The following is a 22289-nucleotide window of genomic DNA, read 5'->3' as shown; positions in this document are numbered from 1 at the left end:
CCTCCCGGCGCCATTTTTTTTTTTATTCATTTATAAAACTTTTCTAAATAATTTTCTGTACAAGTTTAATTAAGCTTTTAATAATAATTCTAATAAATTCCACGAATTTAGATATTACATTAACGGGGGATGAGTTTAACACCCTGGTTACCCTGTCATTAATGTCATTCATAAATCCCGCCATTCCGCACCTTTTTTGTTATTGTTTTTCATTTACTGCATTATGCTTGTATTTAATTCAAAAATGTATTGCTAATAATAAAAATAAATAATAATAATAATATAGATAAGGATATATTTTGAGAAACTGCCGTCCAGATGTTTTAGGTAAATAGATTGATAATTTCATCATTATTATAAGTACCTCTTGCATTCAAAGCAGAATCTAATGTGTATAAATATTGGGATAAATTTTTGCTATCTTATTACTTAAGACGGGAACTATTTCCTTCTATTGTATATAGGCAGTTCTAAGTAATTCTATGAATTTTCTATTTGTAAATATACATATATAATATTTGTTGAATCAGCACGGTTTTGCTATAGTTTATTTTAGTTTGCATTGAGAACATGAGCGACCATGGAGACAATATTCCCAACGATGAAGAACTAATCAATGGTGAACAGACCAGTGATATGTCTGAAGCAGCCAACGGCTTTAACAGTAGAATCCTAGTGGTTCTTCTGGAACCTTTGCCTACAGGACCCTCTCTAGTGCCTCCTCAACTCAATGGCGTCCTTAGAGGTCCGAACTACCATTTGTCTCAAGTAAATGGCCTGCAAGTCAATCGAAACCTTCAGCCGGTGCAGAGTGCCGCAGTGCAGCCTCCCCCTTTAGAAAATATGAGATTACGAAATATGATATTACGTTCAAGATACAGGGACCCAAGAGCTGAAATTCATCAAACAGATCCAAGAACTGCTGCAAGAAGGGAGAGCAGGCAGAATAATAATCAAGATGATGTTTGTGTAGCAGGTCAATCCCAGTACAACCCTCGGCCTTAATTTTTATGCATTTCTTTTCATTATTTTTGTTAAAACATGTTCGTTCCTGTGTTCCACGATTTTATTAGCTTTTCTTTGAGGGAGGAGGAAGATTACTTAGAGGAAGATTGGGGAAATATGTTTCTGTCAATAAACTTCTTTTCTGTTGTATTAAGTGAAGAAAGAAAATCTTTAAAACATTAAATTATTATATTATCTATGTATTCTTATTTTTTATTCTCATTGGCTAACCTTCCATTATTCACAGTTTATGATATGCTATTCAATGTGTGTTGTAAATTATCTCTGCTAATAATTGTTTTAAATAAAATGTACCCTCTCTTTATAATAATTTATTTTTAAATATTTTTTGCTTTAATAAGACGAGAATGCTTTGGATAAGAGCATTAGTGTAACTAGCAATTTATCCTGGGGGTGGGGAGAGGCTATTAAACTAAACAAAACTAAAAAAAGTAATTTTTACGTCACAAGTTTATAAAAAGTAATATTTATCATAATTTAGTCCAAATTCAAGATTTTCCTGAGGGTGCCCTGCAATGAGGGTGCCATTCAAGATTCCCTGGGGTGGTCTCGGCAGCTCCCAGAACCCCTGTAATTACGCCTATGGATGAGGGACATTCTCAGAACATTTTCTTAGATGTTAGTCTAAAACTTTTAGTCTTGTCTTTAACGATTGTAAGTACTTTCTCTCAAATAAAGTTATGAAACCAACCGAGTTATTTATTTGCACCTTATTTAACAAAAAGAATTAATAAACCTTTTGTAGCTCAATATAACTGAAAATCAAGCAAATTTTTAACTTAAATACTCTGAGCAGTGAAATTTTCAATTTCTATATGTAACACTATTATTATTGTTTTATGGCAATACATCTAAAGTCGTAAATACATGCAAAGAAAAGAATTTTAATCCTTTTATAAATTTATTTATTAAAGAACAAAATTCATTAACTGCAGAAATAGATTTTCGGGAAATAATACATGTATTACAAGAACAAGATAATCTCTTACTCCATATTATATTATTTTATTATATGTATTTTTCTTTTAATATTAACTTTTCTTAGAAATTAAATAAACAAATCAGTGAATATAACTAAGAAATCCAAATTTTACATGGAAACCCTGCGGGAACGTTTGGCAGGACCTGCTCCTGAATCTGGAACAGCCTCTTCTTCCAGAGGAGATACAGTTATCTCCCTGTTAAGGCTCCTTGCACGTTTTCTTTCACTTCTGGTAGAAGGAAGCTTAATGGCAATATCTTCTTTTTTGCCAACTCTGCCACCATCGCTGCTTGTTCCTGGCTTTTGAGGATCAATTTCCATTTCTGTAGGACACTCTGGATCTTCGTTTTGTGCATTGACCTGGGACTGATATAATTAATTAATCACCAACATCAAGTAAATGATAAATGAGAAAAGTACATTGTAAAATTTTAGTTAAAATAATTTATGCACTATAGACAAATAGTATTTTGTAGCTTATTTATGTCGATATAGATAAATGCGAGCCAAAAAAATTAAACATAATTTTACAATACTTTTTTGCAATTTTATTAAACTTACTGGAACATGGGCTTTCATCGCGAGTCTTTGTCTACGCTCACGCTTTAAATATTTACCTAAAAAAAATGTCGGCCCATGAATATTGAACATTTATGTTATTGTAAATTACGATATACTTACTAATATTTAGCATGTGTGCCATAATTATATTATAAAAATATAACACACAGATATAATTACAGGATCTGCGCAAAAATTATGCACAGCAAACTATTATTTATATTTATTTATCACGCAGAAAACTTGGAAGAACTATTTATTTAATTCCTCGTTTCTGGTTTATAGCGCAAGCGTCAGATCTTGAGCATTTTGAACGCTCCGTGCAATGTTGCCAACTGTCGACATTGTAAGACGATCAATATTATTGACTTGTTAGAAACTTCCTAAAACTATTAAACTATATCCTAACTATCTTTATAATTGAAAAAAGGTCTTGGTAAAAAGGAATTGAATAAATAATGCTGTGTTTCCTTTTAATAATTATGCTAGTGATTTTATTTTTTAACACCACTTTGACATAACTAAGAGAAAAGAGAAGGAAAAGAGAAGCCATATTTTGTTTTGCTGGCGCATGAGTAAATTATTGGCCCGCCAAATTAAATAAATTGTGTTAACGGCCACAAATATATTATTTAATTTATACTACATGTAAGTTATATTCGATATATTTATTTTCACATTTACATTAATACGTATAACTATACCTTCAACTATAACTTATTTATTATCGAGGGAGGCAATAGAACGTTTGTTGATGCATCTGTCAGCAGTGGTTGTATACTTGATATTCTTGATAGTATTGTATATGTTTATATCTAACAAAATTAAGGGTATAGATGTTGTATTCGAGTAAGATAACTGTCTCGTAATTCTTCCACTAGGAGATGCAAGACCTTGTCGTTAGTGGGAAAGTTCCTGGTCAGGAGCTAGAAAGAATCCCTTCTGGCTGGATATAAGGAGCATCTCATTGACTTGCCCCTGGCTGTAGTGTTGTGGCCAGGGGAATTGCACCGAGGCGTATAATAACGGATGGGACTACCCTGTCCGTAATACCAGGCACCCTCTACTACTGTCTGTGGTCATGTATCACAGGCCGGGTGGAGGCTGTGGGGGTCTTGGACACCGGGGACCGCCTGGACCAAAAGGAGATAACCTCACCAAAAACCTAAGTCCTATGATAGCAGGACCATCTTAAAGAGATGCGTGGGTACTGGTCTTAACCTTGAGGCACCAGGGTGCAACCCATTGTATTGTTGTCTCTCTAACTTCTACATGCGGGGCTCTGTAGAAGTGGACCGACTAACCATTGCGCTGTAAATTGACCTCAGATCCAAGGAAACAATAGAGAAAGAGGAATATATCCTCTATTATAGGTTCGGAACAACACCGGTATCAGGTCTAAAGAGAGACCAAGTTAAAGAGGTGGAGAAAATGAAGACAGATCCTCCAGCCTCCACCTAGTGGATACCTCAGCCGGAGACAATCTCCTCGACTGTGAAGGGCACAGATGGCTAAACCCCAACCGTGGAAGGGTGTATATCCTCGTAGGAAGTAAATGCCCACTCCTGATAATGAACATCTGTTGTCAGAAAAGGATGGGAAATACCCTGTCCCCCCTACAACAGTGTGATCCCCATGTATTATGAGTTATTATAGACTGTATGATCAGCTATAACGGAAAACCCCCCTCTTACTCATTCTACATTCTATATCGTAATTAATTTCATGGTAAAGTAAAACTGTAAATCGACCAAGTATGCTAATAAATCTAGCCTCCCTTTCCTTTCATATGATCAATCCCCTTTTTCTCTTAGGAAAATGAATAAAACTCTATAATTTATTGTATTTACAGATAATGAACCACAAAGGAGACCGTTTGAGTCGTGGCCTCTCACCTATCTACGAAGAGAGTGACCTGGGATCTGATGATATAAGCCCCCGGGGAAATGATTTCCTTCCAGAAGCTTCTGGTGACAGTCCCAGACCCAAGCTACAAGAGGAGAGCGTACTTCCTGAATCTCCAACACCTTCTACTTCCAAAGGAGGAAAAGGCAAGAAAGGCAGAGTAAACAAGAAAAAAATAGGAAGAGGATCAGCTCCAGTAAAAGTTCAGGAAAGAACTTTGAGCAGCAGTCCTAAGCCAGGATGTTCCAGGACGTCTTCTCCCAAACCAGGCCCATCAACTCCTAAAGCAAGTCCGTCAAAACAGCACCGCGGCCGTTCACCAAAGTAAATTACTTTAGATTTCTCTTTACTTATAGTTAATGTATTAGTTATTGTTAGTGTTGAATTTTATTAATTACCGTTTAATCAAATGAAATAGTATTTCAATTAGAGTTTTACTATTTTTACTATTAAGTTCTTCCTGAGATTCTTGGATAAGATATTTCTTGTATAATGTAAAAACTGCATGAAATTTAAATTGTTTTAAACAGATGACAATAATTATAGTAGAAAATGTTTATATTTATATATTGAAGTCTTAACGTTATAAAGATAGCAAAGAGCTCACGATCAGCTATCACCGTCGCTGTTAAAATTTCAACGTCTGTCTAGACATAGTAGAGCTCGAATTGAAATGATATTTCTGTCTTCGACGTTTCATTAGTTTTAATACCAGATATTTTCAATCAATTAAAGGAGGGTATCCTGAAGAGATTAAATATGAGAATCCATCAAGAGTATTATCATTCTGTTTTACTAGTTATAACGATTTTGAGACAAACTGAGTTATGTTTACCACATAATGTTATGCTTATCTCCTATTAGAATTTTAGCCCCTGCTTGTACTTAATATTTTTTTATCATTTGTCCATTTGTAACTTACAACACTTGAATGATTTTATCAAATATTCTTACTTACAAAATACAAAACTCGTTCTTTTAGTATTCTTTGTTCTAATTAGTATTTAAAATACCTGCATAACTGCCTTTTACTATCAGATATATTTTCTCATCAAGTAAATGAAATAAATTTTCCAACTGATTTTAACAAAAAAGAATATAGAATTGTATAATTAAATAAAAATTCTAACAAAATGTTTATGTAGGTAGAAAGTGCAATTATTTCAAGAATTACAGGTATATGACAAGCCTAATAAAATATATAAATAAAATGTTATGTAAAATTAAATACAGTATTTTGCTTTTTTCTATTTCTTCTGTATTATAATTCAATGTATTATATTAGAACGAAGCTAAAGGAGCTGAATTAACAACAAACAAGCCTAACACGATAACATAAGAAAATGGTGGAAAGATTGTAGGCAATAAAAAATTCACATTCATATATTTTTCATTTCCCAAATGTGTTGGCTTAGACAAGTTGAATTTTTTATTAGAACTTTTTTACAGCCTTGACAAATAACCTGTATATTTTAGCTTTGAGAAAGAATAATAAGTTATCTGGATGACACCAGAAGAATTTGTTCTACTGTTGTTTTTTTTTATTTTTGTTTTTAACTTAATAATTGTTAATCTGTTTTAACGGTCTGTAAAGACAAATAGTAAGTTGGCTCTTAGTCAAGGTCACCGTTTTTAATGGATGCATGTATTGAATTTGAAACCAATACGTTACTTGACTTTAACTATTCAGTAGATAAATTAAATGATTTGTTAAATAATATAATATGCCGCTGTATTAATTTGCAGAAATGAAAACTTCCCTTTTTAAAAATTTAAAGTACTATTTAAAAGTTCTTATTTTATATTTTGTTAAAAGCATAAAGGAAAAAGGGTTATATGTATGTAATCATTTCAGAAGGTTTTGGAGTACCTATCACTAATGAAAGCTAAAGTTTAAATTGCTGTAGATATAAATGTACAATTCAATTATTTTCCATACTTGTTTTTATGTTGAAATTAATTTAGATAACCAAAGAATAATGTTTTTTAAGGGGAAAAACTAAATTGATAAACTAGCAACTATTAACACTTACTTATACTACTTATACACTGAGATGCAAAAAAGCTCAAAGAAAAAATGTATCATCAAATTTAAAGTGTCATATTTTTTTTTATTTTTAGCCCTATCTTTATGACTTTTTTTGGCAAACTGTACAAATAAATTTAATTCGTAAACTCAGTTTTGTATAAACTTTAGTATTGAGCTTTATTATACAGGGTTTATAGAATTGTTTTTTTACTCTAACTTATTTAAAACACTCTGCAATAATTTCGTGAGTAAATTTTCCTAAAACATTATTTTTCTGTCCGAGCCATGTCTTCTGGGCATTCTTTTTGTCTCATGTTGTACAGTACCATGCCTATGTTAATTTTTAAGAGCGAAATCAACTTCCCTCCAACAATTTGTGCATTTTTTTCAATTACCGTTACTTTTTGATGTTATTTTGCAATATGACGAGGTGGTTTGATTAAGTTGGCCTTGTGTGGCCTAACGAGTTTTAAAACAGCTGTGAAAAATCTTGTATACGATATTATTTTAAAGTAGATTTAAATCTTATTTAATATTATTTGCTTTTCTAAAATATCTGCGTTTCTTTAATTTTGAATTCTACTTATATAACACTAAATAATTCTACTTTTGCGTTGCGTTTTTTTGCATCTGAGTGTATTTTAGGAAAAAAACTGACAAATATCAATCTCAAGCAGATAAACGAAGTAAAACAATGTATTAAAATTTCATATGCGAATGAATAAGTATTTGGTATCATCTAGAACAGCCGCTGTCCCTTCGACATTTCCCTTGCATAATAACTGAGAATAACTTGATTTCCCTTGTGGTAGTATATATTCGAGTTAAAGGGGCATCACTATCATTATATAGTAGGTCTTAATAAGAAGCAATACTCAAGGAGTTAATATTTGATGGTCCATTGCTTGCTTTTGCTTCACATCCCCGCTGCTTATCTCTAGTTTCATTAATACCGTTAAACTTCGCTCTAAAGTAACATCTCAACAAAAGTTAGGTAAGTTGTATTGAGATATTCTGAATCTGTACAACATAATTACTATAGTTAAGATAATGCAGCAACTAGCTAGTACTCGGTTATAAAGGAAAATCTTTAATTTCCTACAGCTAAATTAAAACAAAAATCACCTCGCATAGTTCATCTACTTCGTCATTATGCGAAATTCAGGAAAATTGAGCCTTTCTCTATCTTTCTTAATAATAGTATTAACTTCCAATATCTCATCTTACGCCATATAGGGCACAGGAATAGGGAAATCTCCGCCTTACTGATAGCTCGCCTTTAGATATCAGAATTACGTATCCAATTTGGATTTTACCTGCTCTAGCAAATATGAAACGCTATTTGTGCTGGATTGAGCCATTTAGATACCATCTCGAGTAATACTTTAATTGGTTTAAAATGTGCATAACAAGATGTATTGAAAAAAGCCGAAAAAATCATAATTTTTGGATTAGATACTTTGGATACCACAGATAAATATGAAAGATACCTTGGTTTTAGGAGAAAAATTGATTTCCCCTTGTTTTTCAATAATAATCAAAAAATAATTTTCACCAAACCAAACCAAACCTATAACCATTAACGGCTTAGATTTTAGATACCTAGGTTTAGTAAGAAGAGATAATTTTTTAAACCACTTCTTTATTTTTGAGCTATTTTTGATGATGGTTAAAACTTGCAACCCCTACAGTTATTAATAATGTACCCGTAAGACTACAATGTGCTATATTTTCCTATTCTACACCTTTTAATTATTAAACAATATCAGTTTTAACAAAATCAGTGACATGACGAAAATCGGCAATTTTCATTTATGGAATGGCAGTCGAAAAATGACAATTTTTGACTACTTTTACACATTTTCATAAAAATATGATATATGGATAAAATCTTCGCCTACAATTAATACTGAACTCGTAAGCTCGTAAGACCACAAGGTCTACATTTTCTTATTCTACACCTTTTATTTATTAAATAACAGCAGTTTAATTAAAATCGGTGTATAATCGGTGACATAAAGTAAATGGGCATTTTTTCGCATTATCTGCATATATATTCATTTACACCACCCCAATTCCATCTATATCCGAAGAATATGAATCTTTACTTGCCTAAAATAGGAAACTATTAAAAATGATCTAAATGTGTCCTCTGCAAAATGCTGTTCTAATAAAATGTATTAATATATATTTCTAAGACAAATTTTAACTGATCTGCTATAAAACAAATCATAGAGATTTTATTTTAGTACTTTATATTCCAAAACCAAGCACCGCCATCTAGTAAAAATTCAATAAAACTAAATGCTGAAATAAATACTAATCAATATAAATTTAAAAGATTTCTTTTATGCTATGCTCCTTCGTAATATATAACTAGATGTCTCTATATATGAATAGATTTATCAATAAAATTCTGCTATCGAACGGTTGGATAGCGCATGAGTAAGTGATGATTTCCGTGGTACACATTCCAAAGAAAATGAGGGTTTAAGTAAATATTTGTAGTAAGGGATTTGTATACTAACATAAATTAAATTTCGCTTTAAATCAGACACATATTTACTTAGTAAATCGAACTATATTCAAAAAAATATGGAACAAAATTCTATAAAAAGATATGTTTACATATTGTCATAGACCATAAATTCTCAACAATTCCGTCTTGCTTTTCAACTCCATTGATTTAAGCACCAAGACTATCTTATCTCACTTCTGATAGCCAATTGAAATAACCTCACTACAATATTACCTACTAAAAATTAATTTTACGTATTTCGATTCAAAATATAGCAAAAATATTTTAAAACGTGAGTTGAATTGATATCTGGTTGGAGAATATTTATAGATAAAATTTTAAAATGGAAAAATTGACTGAAATCTGCTTTATTTCATTACATTCAATATATATACATAAAGGTTCAATATTGAATAATATAGATTGAAATATATAGGATACATTAAATATTTAACAACCATGCCGTTTTTTGTGACATAAAATTTTTAAACTACACAACTATAACAACTTGACAAATATAATATTCTTTTTTACTTTAAAAATATACATTTATATAGAAGTTTAATAGAAGGAGTATAGGTAACACTTGGTGAAACTTTAGTTAAAGTAGGTATATGTTATAAAGAGTATTGAGCGGGATTTTTTTTGTTGATTTTCTATATTTCCTATTCTTAATTAAAACATTGTCTTTTTAGAAGAGTTGTATCTAACATATTATATTCATTATTTATTGCTGCTTTAAAAATAACGGGTGATTTTTTTTGAGCTGAAATCACAGCAAAATATCCAATATATAGAAGCCTCCCCAAAGACAAAATCATAAAAATTTCTCTCCGGAAATACATCATATTATTCTTTTTCCCGATGTTAGAATTACTGAAGTCAGTTACACGAAAACATTTTCCTGCTTCACATTCTAAACACTTTTCTAAACTTAAACGATTTCCTAAAGAAATTCCCTGAATTCACTTTTGAAAAGATTATAACACATCACAAAAAGTTTCGAAAAGGCTTCCGAATACCAAATAAACAAATATTTTTTACTAAACAAACAAATAATTCATACATAACTGATTCTAAGCTATTCTAAATTTGAAAAACTGATAACTGATTATAGCTAAACGGAAGTTGAAATAACAAACCGGTTAAGTGGAATTGAGACGAATTCATAATTCGTTAAAGTACCAATTATTGTCATTAATGTTTAAAAATGTAAGTCATTAAATACAACCCTTCTATCTTAAAATTACCTAAATACTTAACGGTCAGTAAACTTTCTTAACTATTTCAAATGTTAGGAATATCACACAAATATATCTTAAAGTTTTAAATTATTTTTTTAAAGCCATGTAAATACGCTACTGTATGTTTCTCTTGCAATGCCATGATAATGTTTCCTTTTGGAGCACTACAGCCTAGAAATGCACTAGATTCTTTTTATCAAAAAAAATGTTTTACAAAAGAATACATTTTTATGTTGATTTTCTGATGGAGGCAACAGTTATACAATATTTTTTTAAGCTAGTGCATTCCATCAGCATTTTACAAGACTTACATAATAATTGCGATTTCTATATAGCCCCTTGACATTACAGTTGGTGAAAATATTGTTTAGTTAATTTTTAAATAAATATTAGAAAAAAAAACATTGAAAAAAAAATGCGTAAATATAATTTATTATATAACCACTTAATCCGACGCTAGATATGTTTTTATTTAAACCTTATTTAATATTATTTGCTTTACTAAAAAATATCTGCGTTTCTTTAATTCTGAATTCTACTTAGATAACACTAAATAATTCTACTTTAAATACCTTTGCTTTCAAATTTTCTAAAATATGAAACATTTTGCAATAACAATACGGCATAACTTTCTACATATCACAATCCTTGGTTTAAAAGGGATTACAAGAAAATTAACAATATTTCTATTTCTCGCTGTTCAAAAGAAAACAACATTGAGCTCTTCATGTTTACGCTTTTTATTGTAACTTTAGAGCCAATCGTATTTAGGCCGTTCCTTTATTTACAAGTATATATTTAGTTAAATGCTGAACAGCGTTAAATAGGAATTTGTCGAAATAACTCGATTGGTAATTGACAGACATAAAGGTTTATAAATGTTGAAATGTTAAAGAAATATTTACTGGCATCCAACTATGCTATACTTATTACCTACCTATCTTTCTGCTTAGAAGTTAGAAGTTTAAAGAGCTTTTTATTGTAAACATTTTTAAGAACGATTTGGAAGGTCTTAAATTTACTACAAAATGTAATATTTGGCACATACTTTTACGCAGATATGAAAGACAACGAGATATGTGATAAGAATGATGGAATTTATATTGTACTTCTACTTAGAAGTTTTCAGTATATTTTTTATTTATTACGTATATATTTTTTGTTATAGACTAAAATAGAGGATAATATTAAACTACTTTTCTTGTACTATATGCTTTAGTTGTTTAGATAATTTTTCAATAAATATTGAAAAATAAAACTGTATTAGACTAAAAACAATGTAGAACAAGTTAATATTATCTACCGTTGATTGTCTTATTATAATGATGTGAATAATTTGAATACGTTTTCATTTCTTTAATAATTAGATATCCAACACTTAATAAAATATTTAACTTTTGCTAATACTAGATTGTGAAGTCAATCTGGCCTGTCTAGGCTCGAGTATTAATGATGTTGCATAGAGCTGGTCATCATCCATCATTAAAGAGGTATCCAATAAATAATTCGATACCCTGGTGACTAATCCTATTCTATAAGCAGTTTGCTGATAGTGTCGAATTTCTCTGATTATGTGAGCGATCTGTAAGAAAATGTGATTTAGTATAAATACAAAGGGACATAAATATTATTCCTATTAGAGTCACACCATGAAAGGAGAAGTACTAGTGTAATTTATTTCACTTTAAACGTTAATATAAGCTCCCTGATTGTTCGCTAAAACCACATGTTAGTAAAACGAAGCAGTTCGTCAACTAATTTCTTGCATAAATGAATATCAAATATATTGCCATTATTTTAGTTTGAAACTCCTGTCCTGCATTGGACTGTAATCTGAAATCCTAAGCTCAAACTTACGGGAAGTAATTGTAACTCTTTTTACTATACTCAAAACATGCTTTCGAAATACTGTTGAAAATTAAAGAAAAAATAAATGGTTCCAAGATTTTGATGGTAATAATTATTATTATTTGACCTATAGTAAAAAAACCGAGAATAAAACTTACCATTCTCATTTTAGAGAAATTTAAGAGATTGTCATCAATAAAATTCGGAGTTCCTTCTTCAATAAAGGATAAGTCAGTCAGATACACTCCCAAATAAGGAATGCACGGTGGGTCACACCTATGAAGAGCGTCTCTCAATGCTCTGAACCTTCCATCTGATGAAACGATTTTTTGAAGCTTTTCAACTGTTTGCTTTGACTAAAAAACAATTTAAGAAAAAGGATGCTTAATATCTTACCGCATTATCTTGATTTTCTTTCCAAATTACCCCTTTAGAGACTTTTTCCCATGTACGTTTCAGTCTAAAAATTCCAGCATTGGTAAACGCAGAGCAAATCTGTAAAACCCCATTAAAATTATGGAGGCATCGAGCAATATCTGCCACTGTAGCCCATTTTTCTATGGCAGCCACTCTTGCTGCCATGCTTGGCCTTCTTAGAATCTCCGAAGCAACTAATCGAGACACTTCATTAAACCTTCGAGTCATCAGGACTATATGAGGAGCCCGTATTTCTTTATCCTCTTTCATCCAAGCTTGCCCCATTAATTCTCTGTAGGATAATATAACGTCACGGTTGAGATCTAACGTTATTAATAACTTACTCTGGACAAATCTGCATGAATATTTGATGATCTATATAGGTTAGCTGCTCCGCGATTTCTAAAGCTGAAAGTGTCTCAATCCTTTCCTTACTGGGTATCTAAAATTTCAAAAATGAGTATTAATAAGCAGCATTTACCGTTATTGTTTTTACTAATGGTGGACACAGAAGTTCTTCCAAATCCACGGGTTTTTTGTCTTCCTCGTCTTGTTTGTCTAAGAGCATAAGAAGTTGAGCGGCAGCCTTATGCTCTGTTGCAGTTAAATTAGGGTGGTGCCTGATCTCTTCCAAGAAATCTTTAGTCTGCTTTTTGAGTTCATAATCTACTTCAAAATCTTTGCCTTGCTTCGAAATCCAATGTCTGTAAATAATAATAATTACAAAAAATACATTAAAATATAATCACTGTAAATTACCTCAATACATTTAGTACTCTCATCGTAGCTGCTGTTGATATGATATGTTCTAGACATTTAGTTTTATCTTCTGGAGGAGCATATCGATGTTGGAACTGCAACACCGGATTATCAGCAGCGCAAGTGGCTATGGCAAAAGCGGTACTTGCTTGAGAGGAACTACTTCTTCGCTGAGCTGGTCGATACGACGTTATAACTATACCAGCTTTACTTGAAGTTTTTTTGCTTGTATCGAATTGAAAACTAGATCGAGCTGTTGTAGAACGACTGGATTGTGGTTCACGTTGCTCTCCTTCTTTTTGAGATCGTTTATAAAATCCTTGAAAGAACTAAAACATATAAAGTAGAAATTACTGCAATGAACAGACAACATTTTATTGATTCCAAAGTAAAATGTTATTTAATCAGTGACTGTATGATCTATATGAGTATTCTTTGTTTACCTCAATAACTGCTTGAGTAGACGCATGTACTGATGCGATAGAACTTCTAGCTCTGTCATCGACATAAGTTGCTAATGCTTCATCTTCTGGATGCACATCGCTGTCCAAAGAAATACTTCTCTGCTGTGCAGTTGACTTAAGTTTCCTTTCGAGTTTTGGCGATGTAATAGTTCTATAAACATTTTTCTTCTTCTCATCGTCACCCGATTTCCGACGTTCTTCGTTTATTTTTACTACAGTACTATCTACTGAAGATCGTTTTCTTTCATCCGATGCCTTGGCTCGTCTAACCAGCATTTCCAACCGCCTTCTGTCTTCAGGTTTGATCCTCTCTTGAGGTGCCTCTGACCTTCTGCGCTCCCCAATTAATCTTCTAGCTTCTTCAGAGAGAGCCGTTTTTTTCCTTTCTGCTGTAGCATCGGATTTACGCCTAATCTCCGAGGCTTCTGCTGACAGATCAACTGAAGTTTTTGCTTTTAAATCGGTTATATCCGATTTTCTCCTCTCTTCTCGTTTTTGTCTTCGTTTTTCTTCAAATATATCTAGCCGTCGTCGCTGTTCGATAGTTAGCTTCTCTCTAGAAATATCTTTGCAGCATGGCTCGGGGCTAACATCTGATGCAGATCCGTCGACTGTCTGTGATACTTCCCTCGAGGTTGTGGCACTCATATAAGTGACATCTAAAAAGAAAAATTAAAAAAATTGAATTATTTGAAGTAAAAAGAAGTGATACCTGAAACGACGTCTGTGCTGGTAGATGGTTGAGCTCTTGCAGCAGTCAAATAATGAGACTCGACCTGTTCTTCATAGGAGTCAACTCTTATTGCGATTGTCTTTGGAATACTTCTTTTTCTCTCGGGCGTTTGTGAACTTGGAATTGAAAGACGCCCCTGTCCCTGATTGTCTTCAACTATAAGGAATATGTTTATCTATTTAACAAGAATTATTAATTTGGCTTACATCTAGGCGGTAAGAATGTCCTCCATATTCTATGACCCTGCGAGTCATAACTCAGAGATCTATCTCTGTCGCTGGTTTCTGAGTAGTACCCTGACACAGAGCTTGCGCCGCTTGTTCTTCGAGGAGTAAATAAACTACTCCTCCTCCTATAATCTTCATAAGTAACTAAAGTATTATCGTCTCTGTACGGAGTATCTGACAGAACCATCGTCTTTTCACGTTCCTTCTCCACACTTGCGTAATACACCCTTTTAAGCGCTGTGAGAATTTTTATACCACTGGTAAATACCTTGTATGTTAGAAGGAACGTGTTCAGGAAATCAATGCTGAGAAATCGAAGATCTAAAAAATATAATATTAGTTTTGACTGTGAAGATATACTAATTCATGGTTATACCTGTAACGTAACCAGAAAGGAGGGTGAATTACATGCAAATACATATAAAGGAAAACACAAAAATATCCGAATAAAAATGGACTTGAAATTGTGCTGCGAAAATAGAAACAATATTAGTCAGCCATATATGTATGTTCATATCATTTTGAAGAGGTTTCAGATATAGTGGATTTTATATATCCGTAGGAATAATTAAACAACAAAAGAAGCACATCTTTTTATTAACAATTTTAACAATTAACATAACATGCAACGTGACGTAGTAACAAACAAACCTTCCAGTTACATAGCAAATAAAAATATATCAGACTAAAATGAAAAAATATAGTCACTATATTAGAGAATACGTAAACTTCCGATACAAAAAAAAACAAAATCTAAGTTAAATCTTTACCAGTTAGTCTTTCCAAGAGCCTATCGGGAGTTGCATAACGAATTTGTGGTATCTTGCATGAATTTAAGGTGCGCGAAAACCTAATATCCGGTTCATCATGGAAAAGCCGGGGATCATTTTTGATATACTGCGGCAAGTTGATGGAACTGGTGTCAGCCATTTGTGGTTTCAACAAATCGCTGAACTGTGCGTTATCTATACACTGCGCTATATCTGAGATCCAGGCCGCCTTATCACTGACAGTCGGCGCCACTAGATGTATAACAATCTATAAAACATAAAAATTATACTAGTGCCATAATTACTTTGACGGTTCTAAGAGGATGCTAAGTAGCTGTATTCCCCGGTGGTACTATTTACAGGAAACGTATGTTAGAAAAAATTAAGAGTTATAATAATAGTGGAATGCTTTAAGCCCTTATGGGATACAAACCTCGGAATTGATTTACTGTGAACGAATTTTTATAAAACTTTTTGCATTATATTGTTAATAAGATATATTACAAAGTTTACCCATTTAAATTCGTTGCTTTCACTTTAGTATTTAAATAAACACACATATACAAATGCATACATACAAGATGGCTCCGTATTCCTAAAAAGCTCTGTATAAGGATTCCTATTTGAGATTTTCACTCTAAACCTTTTACAAAATATGTGTTTAATGGTAGTTCACATTTCACAAATATTTTTATAGATATACAGGGTCATGGGCAGTTACAGCTAGAGTAACTGCACAACAGACAATAATAGTATGATTTTTCAATAACAGTAACATTACATAAATCATAAACACTATTTCATAGGCCTTTCATAGGTTTACTGGGACCAAAAGCGAAGGCATTGTTTTAATGTAAAAATTACGAAATTAACATTATCTTTTCTAGTAGGGGCAAGAGTAGCCAACAATGTGTTCATCTTGCAGAACTCTCAATATAATATGCTTAAAAAACTCTTGTAAAGATCCTGCGGTAAGCGTTGAGACAAATAATCTGTGTGTAATTAATTCTGTCGCTAAGGTTTCCCTTGATACGAGTGTTGTTCTTGCTTGGCGAATCTGCCAGCCTTTTATTCATATAAGAATTAAATGTTCTGGCGAGATGCTTGTGGTGCTGGATATTTTTTACCAGAAGTTGTTAATTCTCTCTAGGCCAGGACCTGAAAAGTTTCTAATACCTTCGAGAGTTTTTTTACCTACTTGTGAACTTGCCTCTTCGTATGTTTTTGTTGGTGTTATTTCAGTGCTATAGTCTTGGAAACTTAACAACAAAGGGTTTGATATGAAGATAGTTATTGATGTAATAATTACTAAGGATGGCTGCAATGATGTCTCGTAATCCTGCTGTTAAAAAATAACAGCTGGTTTTTATATATAAAAACCAATTGTTATGTTTTAACAGCAAGATTATGAGACGTCGTTGCAGCTTCCAGCCACCTTAAATGGGATAAGATGTAGTTGTATCAGATAAAAAATTAAATTTTATTTTTCTGTGTCTTGAAACGGATAAGAAATTATTTATTTATTAGAAACGACTCTGTGAAATTTATTTTGTATGTTTGGCTGTAAGAAAATTTAATCTCCGTTAGACATAATGATATAAGATTGCTTATATATCGTTCTTGTATTCACATGGCTTTCGCAAGGTTGGTTATGTTAACAGAGTAGGTGCTATATTTTTTCCCAATTTATGCTAATACGCACATTTGCAACTGAGCGGAATTTAAATGAAGAAGAAATGGCTTTGTCTGAAAATTTAATTTATTATTGAAGGCACTAAAATGTAACAGTATATTCTCGTTATCTTAGTATATACGAATATCTATATTCTGTAGACTGCAACGTAATACTGATAAAATGCTTATAGTGCTTTCAAACCTTCCTAGATTTAAACTTACCTTTAATAGAAGTTTGTTGCAGTGACTATTGTCATGAACTACGGAACTTTACGTGTTAATACGTTTTATTTGGATTATTTGGATGTATTTTCCTGTTATTTGTTCGAGGAATATACAAAAAAAAAAAATAGATAAAGTCAAGTGATGGAAAAATGAGATATTTTTCAAAACTATTGGTTTTTTTTTTCTTAGTTACAGCCATTTAATTACAAAAATATTTCTTCTATAAAGACATTTGGTGGCAACAAAACTACTACAAAAGTAAAAGCATACCAAAAAAGCCCCTAAAAGTCAAAATATAGAGAAGAGTGTCTATATTTAGCCCATAAAAAGTCGAAAAAAGATGCTAGGTTGAATATAAGACAGTCACAAAATAGACGTTTAAAGATCCTCTTATCTTTGTCTACAACCTAACCTAATTAAACTTTATTTTTTTAATGAAACCCCCTGTATAATATTGCATATTTCAATTCTTCCTTCAATTTTAAACATTAATCGTAATACACTATGTAAGTACATAAATTGGAGAATTGAAATGTGAAACGAAAATTTTGTAATTTCCAGACTTGCTATACTCTGATTTTATACATCTATAAATGCTAACTTGAGAACTAATGTCAAATATTATTAAGTATCAGTTTCGGCAAAATGGCATCGTTAAATGAAACTGAACATATCGAAATTAATTAAATTAAATTGTTTAAGTGCTATTTTCAAAAGTCAATAACTCGGAAACAGTTGGTATGAGGTACATTGTGTGTATTTCGATTTTTGCTTAGAATTGAAGGAAGAACCAAAATACGCAATAATATACAGGCGGTTCCATTTAAAAAAAAATGAAACTTTGATGTGCCACGCCTTTATGACTGACCCTGTATCGTTAAATTTATTACCCGCTAATAGATATTTATAAACCCTATAACTTTTATATTTAACTTTTTGCGGTACCTCCTATATTTTACCTAATAATTGACCGTTTCCATACATAACAGCGACCCTGTATAAGTTTTCCGTAGTTTTATCCAAGTGTCTCATTTTTTACCTAAATATAGCCTGTCTCATTTTTACACCACTTGACTTTATATTAACTTACGGGAGTCTCCAATCCTTTGCTGTCTATTATTATTTTAAAATCTCTCCCGTGATATGACGTATGCGACATGTCAGTGGCTACAGAAGAGTTTGAATCGAATTGTGTCTCTGAAAATAAAGACATATACTATTTCGATATTTTAAGAACAGAAATTGCTTACCAAAGGGGGCCTCATCAGTCGGTTCTTCAATTAGTATAGCTTCACTCATAGCTATCCTGCCAATTCCCGGAACTAAATGTAAGGTACCATCATGTCCCCTAAAAAAGTTTTTTTATGACATTTATATGTTTTTTTTGTGACACATACCTTGTAGTAACAATCAGATGATAACTAAATAGGAAACATTGCCTGATGGTATCCTTAACACTTTTACCGAGTCCCTTAAACCCTTTAAATGTTTTCTTTTCTTTTGACTTGTCTGTCGGAACTTGTATAAGAGTTCCTTGTCTAACAAATACCTGGTTAACATCCAATAAGATGTCGCATCCTTCAACAATATTCCTTTCTATTGCCAAATTTTTTCGAATATTTTCGGTCTCGGACACCTTCAAAACAATCTGAATTTTATGAGCTTTAAATCATAATTCCTTTATAATACCTCATCATGCATTTGCTTTGATAATGTTTCTAGCTCAACCTGTGCCGCTTCTAAATTCTTCCTTTCTACGTGTTCGAAAGGTGTATGAGCCAATAATTCGTGAAGCGTTATAATATACCTTGGAATCTAAAAGATATAATTTATAATAACTGTCAAATTGCAGAAACAGAAAGTTACATATATGAGAAAAGAAAGTCATACTAGAACTAGTTAACGAAAGTGCTGTGTGTATTACTGAGTAAAAATCAGTTAAAACCATTTATAAAATCTAAAAAAATTCTTCTGTGAAAGTAATTTTATAAACTACAATGTATAAATGCAATTTAAAATATATTACCTGGTGCATAGGATAAGTCAAAAAGGTCTCAAGAGACCGTCCATTGCACAGAGGCTTAGACTCCAACCTCTTTAAAGTTGCTGCAAACGGTTGATTCTGTTTGCACTCTGTTAAAACTTGCAACGAGTAGTGATGATTCCTCACGTATTCTTGGTATATGCTTAGCATAGGTAAGAGCATTGAAAATAAATCCCCTATAAATAAAAACGTCTTTAGATTGGCATACATTTATTTATACTCGGATATAGTGGAAATTCTGGTTCATTATGTCGAATTTAAATTTTCATCGAATACGTTAGAAAAGGTATTATCGATTTTTCCCTTGACTGTATAAAATCTCGTTAAACGGTTTCTTCTATTTTGCAATGTAAATGTCGACAAGAATTTTTATTTTAAAAAATTAGACCGCGATTTATTTTCTCGAGTCAGAAACTTTATATTTTACTATCGTGTACCCGCGACTTCGTTCTTCGCGTCGAATTAATCATTTGTAATGATGATGACAAAGCAAAGCAAGAATTTCCATTAACATACAAACTGGATAAAATTTTCTCACATTTATGTCAGCATGAGAAAAAACAATACGGCAATATTATTTTTGAGAGGCGTTGGAACCCTCTTGGAATTCGAGATTCCAGAAACCCCTCCTTATCGAACCTCTACACCCCACAGTCAATCAGTTTGCCAAAAATCAGCTTTAAACGTCAAGCAGTTTAAGCAGAATCGTGATTACTCAATGGTCATATTTTATGAAACACCCTGTATAAATTTTTAAAAAATCTTAAAATATGTAAAACAACAAAATAAAATATACGTGTTTAAGAGTTTTTCCGAAAAACTCACCGGTTTTGAAATAAAAAATATTCTAATATTTGAGGGTTTCGCCCCCTTAGAATTCGAGTTTCGAAAAATCACTTCTTATCGAATCTCTACACCCTAAAGTCAATCTGTTTTCCAAAAATCAGATTTTTACGTCAAGGGCTTTAAGCAGGATCGTGATTAATCAATGACCAGATTTTTCGAAACACACTGTAAACATTTTTAAAAAATCCTAAAATAAGTTGTTTAAGCGTTTAAGCATTTTTTCGGAAACTTGGCCGTTTTTTAAATAAAAAATATTGTAATATTTGAGGGGTGGTTTCACCCCCTTGGAACTGGAGTTTCGAAAAATCCCTTCTTATCGAACCTCTACACCCTAGAATCAACCTGTATGCCAAGAATAAGTCTATGAAAATCGAATTTAAAGAAAATTTACCTAAAACTAGCGTGGGCCAGCTCTCCAATCTTGCAGTTAATCCTTTTAAAAATATCTGGTGGAGGAAAAAAACTGTCTCGCTGTTTAAAAAGATGGAGTTAACGTCTTCGTGAGTGCATGGCGGTTTCTTTGACGATGCCGCCATCTTAAAAGGTCGCAAGAAACAAGTAATCAACACTTCCATCTGCTGGATATACTCCTCTTCTGCTTCCACTAGCTGAAATACCAAACTATTTCTCCTCCTTAACCTCTCCGCGTGGGGGCTTTTTATATACTGCTCTACAATCTGCTTCCATTTTCTCCTGCAGAGCCATCCACGGAAGAAGCTTTGAACTTTCTTTAGTTTCGATATCTTCTCCTCATCGCCTTGCAAATCTTCGTACAAACAACAGAGGCAGTTTGTATCTTGAACGCTAGTGCACGTATGCACTAGCGAAGATGTAAACCTCTCCGCTGTTCTCTGACGACGGAGGGCTATTAGCTAAAATAATATAATTGATTGAAAGTGATAAGAATTAGAAGAGTTGTGTAGCACATCCATTGTCTTTATTTTGTAAAAATAGTAGGTAGACCCAGTAAACCTTCAATAAATTAGTGAGAGAATATGAAGTGAGAAACATGAAGAGACATACTAAATTACCAACAATTTTAAAACTTAATCTGGAAATTTTTCTCGTGTTTCATATTTTAAAACAAATAATACTGCTTATTAAACAAATCTTCTTCTGTATTTTAACGCAAATGTTTTAACAGGTATTTACCTCCTCTCTTAGGAACCTCATTTCTGCATGAAGTTCTTCACAATGAAGAGAAAACTCCCACTTAGCAGTCTGCTCTGCTTCCACAACCTGGAGAATGTGCATGTGCTTGGCCGTCACTTTTTGCATCTCCAGGTGTTGTTTGCTAAAGCTATAAAACAGCGTTAATATATTCTAGACCGTAAGCCTTGCGTGTTTTTACTAAACGATTTCTTTTAGTAAATAACGAGCAAAGCATATTTATATTCTAGTATAAAGCTGAATAACGTTAAGAGTTCGTTTAACTATTCAAGTTTTCTAAGTTCATACTAAAATATCCCATCTTTCGTTTGTACTTTGTGATATTAAATCTTCAATGCAAAATTCAAGGAACTTTATGGATGTCTGAGTTAGTATAAACTCCATCAAAGAAAAATGGCATTCAATGCAAATATTAAAATACGATATAGAGTTTCTGTAAGTACTTTTCAAATACATTTTTATTTAAGATAAATAAATATAAAGGAAAATGTGTTTGAAAAATTCCGATTTTCAAACTTTAAAAAACAAAATATTTTTAAAAGACTAGAACGTTTTTGTAAAAAAATGCACAAGAGGCTGAATATTACTTAAATATTTTAAATAATTAAAATAGATGAGAATGGCTCGGATATGAACTTCCATTTACCTAACAAATTGAAAACTCTGATTACATCCTCAAGTTTTAATTCAATTAAAATCAAATTTATTGAACAAAGGTTACTTAGTAAAACGCAAATAAATACCAGTATTACTAAAAGACCTCTTAGCTATTGACAAAGCCAGTTTTAATTAAATCTTGGTAGTCATACTTAATAGTGCCAAATAAATAATATTTTCAGCCACTAAG

General features: G+C 32.1%; 4 protein-coding genes across 5 annotated transcripts in view; 2 read left to right on the top strand and 2 right to left on the bottom strand.

The window, feature by feature from the left end:
- The first annotated feature begins 200 nt into the window (after positions 1–200).
- On the top strand, positions 201–1294 carry LOC115882474. Of its 2 annotated transcripts, none has more exons than XM_030900545.1 (2): positions 201–327; positions 557–1294. In XM_030900545.1, the coding sequence occupies exon 2, from the start codon at positions 571–573 to the stop codon at positions 1003–1005; it is 435 nt and encodes a 144-aa protein (XP_030756405.1). In that variant the 5' UTR covers positions 201–327; positions 557–570; the 3' UTR covers positions 1006–1294. The 2 variants fall into 2 exon arrangements, with proteins under 2 accessions (XP_030756405.1, XP_030756404.1); XM_030900544.1 differs by having other exon boundaries at positions 547–1294.
- Positions 1295–1964: 670 nt separating this feature from the next.
- Positions 1965–2840, bottom strand: LOC115882506. The gene is made up of 3 exons (XM_030900590.1): positions 2690–2840; positions 2570–2625; positions 1965–2374 (listed from the first exon to the last, which is right to left on the bottom strand). The coding sequence occupies exons 1-3, from the start codon at positions 2709–2711 to the stop codon at positions 2117–2119; spliced, it is 336 nt and encodes a 111-aa protein (XP_030756450.1). The 5' UTR covers positions 2712–2840; the 3' UTR covers positions 1965–2116.
- A 268-nt stretch (positions 2841–3108) lies between these two features.
- Positions 3109–5404, top strand: LOC115882411. The gene is made up of 2 exons (XM_030900465.1): positions 3109–3217; positions 4422–5404. The coding sequence occupies exon 2, from the start codon at positions 4425–4427 to the stop codon at positions 4800–4802; it is 378 nt and encodes a 125-aa protein (XP_030756325.1). The 5' UTR covers positions 3109–3217; positions 4422–4424; the 3' UTR covers positions 4803–5404.
- Positions 5405–9151: 3747 nt separating this feature from the next.
- The window catches only part of LOC115882215 (ras-specific guanine nucleotide-releasing factor 2-like), a 54229-nt gene continuing 41091 nt past the window's right edge, over positions 9152–22289 (bottom strand). Inside the window, exons 6-22 of the mRNA XM_030900130.1 lie at positions 21425–21572; positions 20664–21144; positions 19409–19602; positions 19072–19197; positions 18780–19018; positions 18633–18730; positions 18473–18579; positions 15484–15751; positions 14693–15034; positions 14466–14642; positions 13733–14412; positions 13290–13618; positions 13027–13234; positions 12875–12972; positions 12540–12822; positions 12272–12469; positions 9152–11847 (exon numbers count right to left, since the gene is read on the bottom strand). Coding sequence (XP_030755990.1) covers positions 11656–11847; positions 12272–12469; positions 12540–12822; positions 12875–12972; positions 13027–13234; positions 13290–13618; positions 13733–14412; positions 14466–14642; positions 14693–15034; positions 15484–15751; positions 18473–18579; positions 18633–18730; positions 18780–19018; positions 19072–19197; positions 19409–19602; positions 20664–21144; positions 21425–21572 — 4168 coding nt within the window. The 3' untranslated portion in view covers positions 9152–11655. The remainder of the gene's footprint in view (positions 11848–12271; positions 12470–12539; positions 12823–12874; positions 12973–13026; positions 13235–13289; positions 13619–13732; positions 14413–14465; positions 14643–14692; positions 15035–15483; positions 15752–18472; positions 18580–18632; positions 18731–18779; positions 19019–19071; positions 19198–19408; positions 19603–20663; positions 21145–21424; positions 21573–22289) is intronic.

Source organism: Sitophilus oryzae, unplaced genomic scaffold, assembly GCF_002938485.1.
Source record: "Sitophilus oryzae breed Bouriz unplaced genomic scaffold, Soryzae_2.0 scaffold_177_pilon_pilon, whole genome shotgun sequence".
Classification (NCBI taxonomy): domain Eukaryota; kingdom Metazoa; phylum Arthropoda; class Insecta; order Coleoptera; family Curculionidae; genus Sitophilus; species Sitophilus oryzae.
The sequence above is the reverse complement of the archived record's forward strand: the minus strand, read 5'-3'. Positions and strand labels throughout refer to the sequence as shown.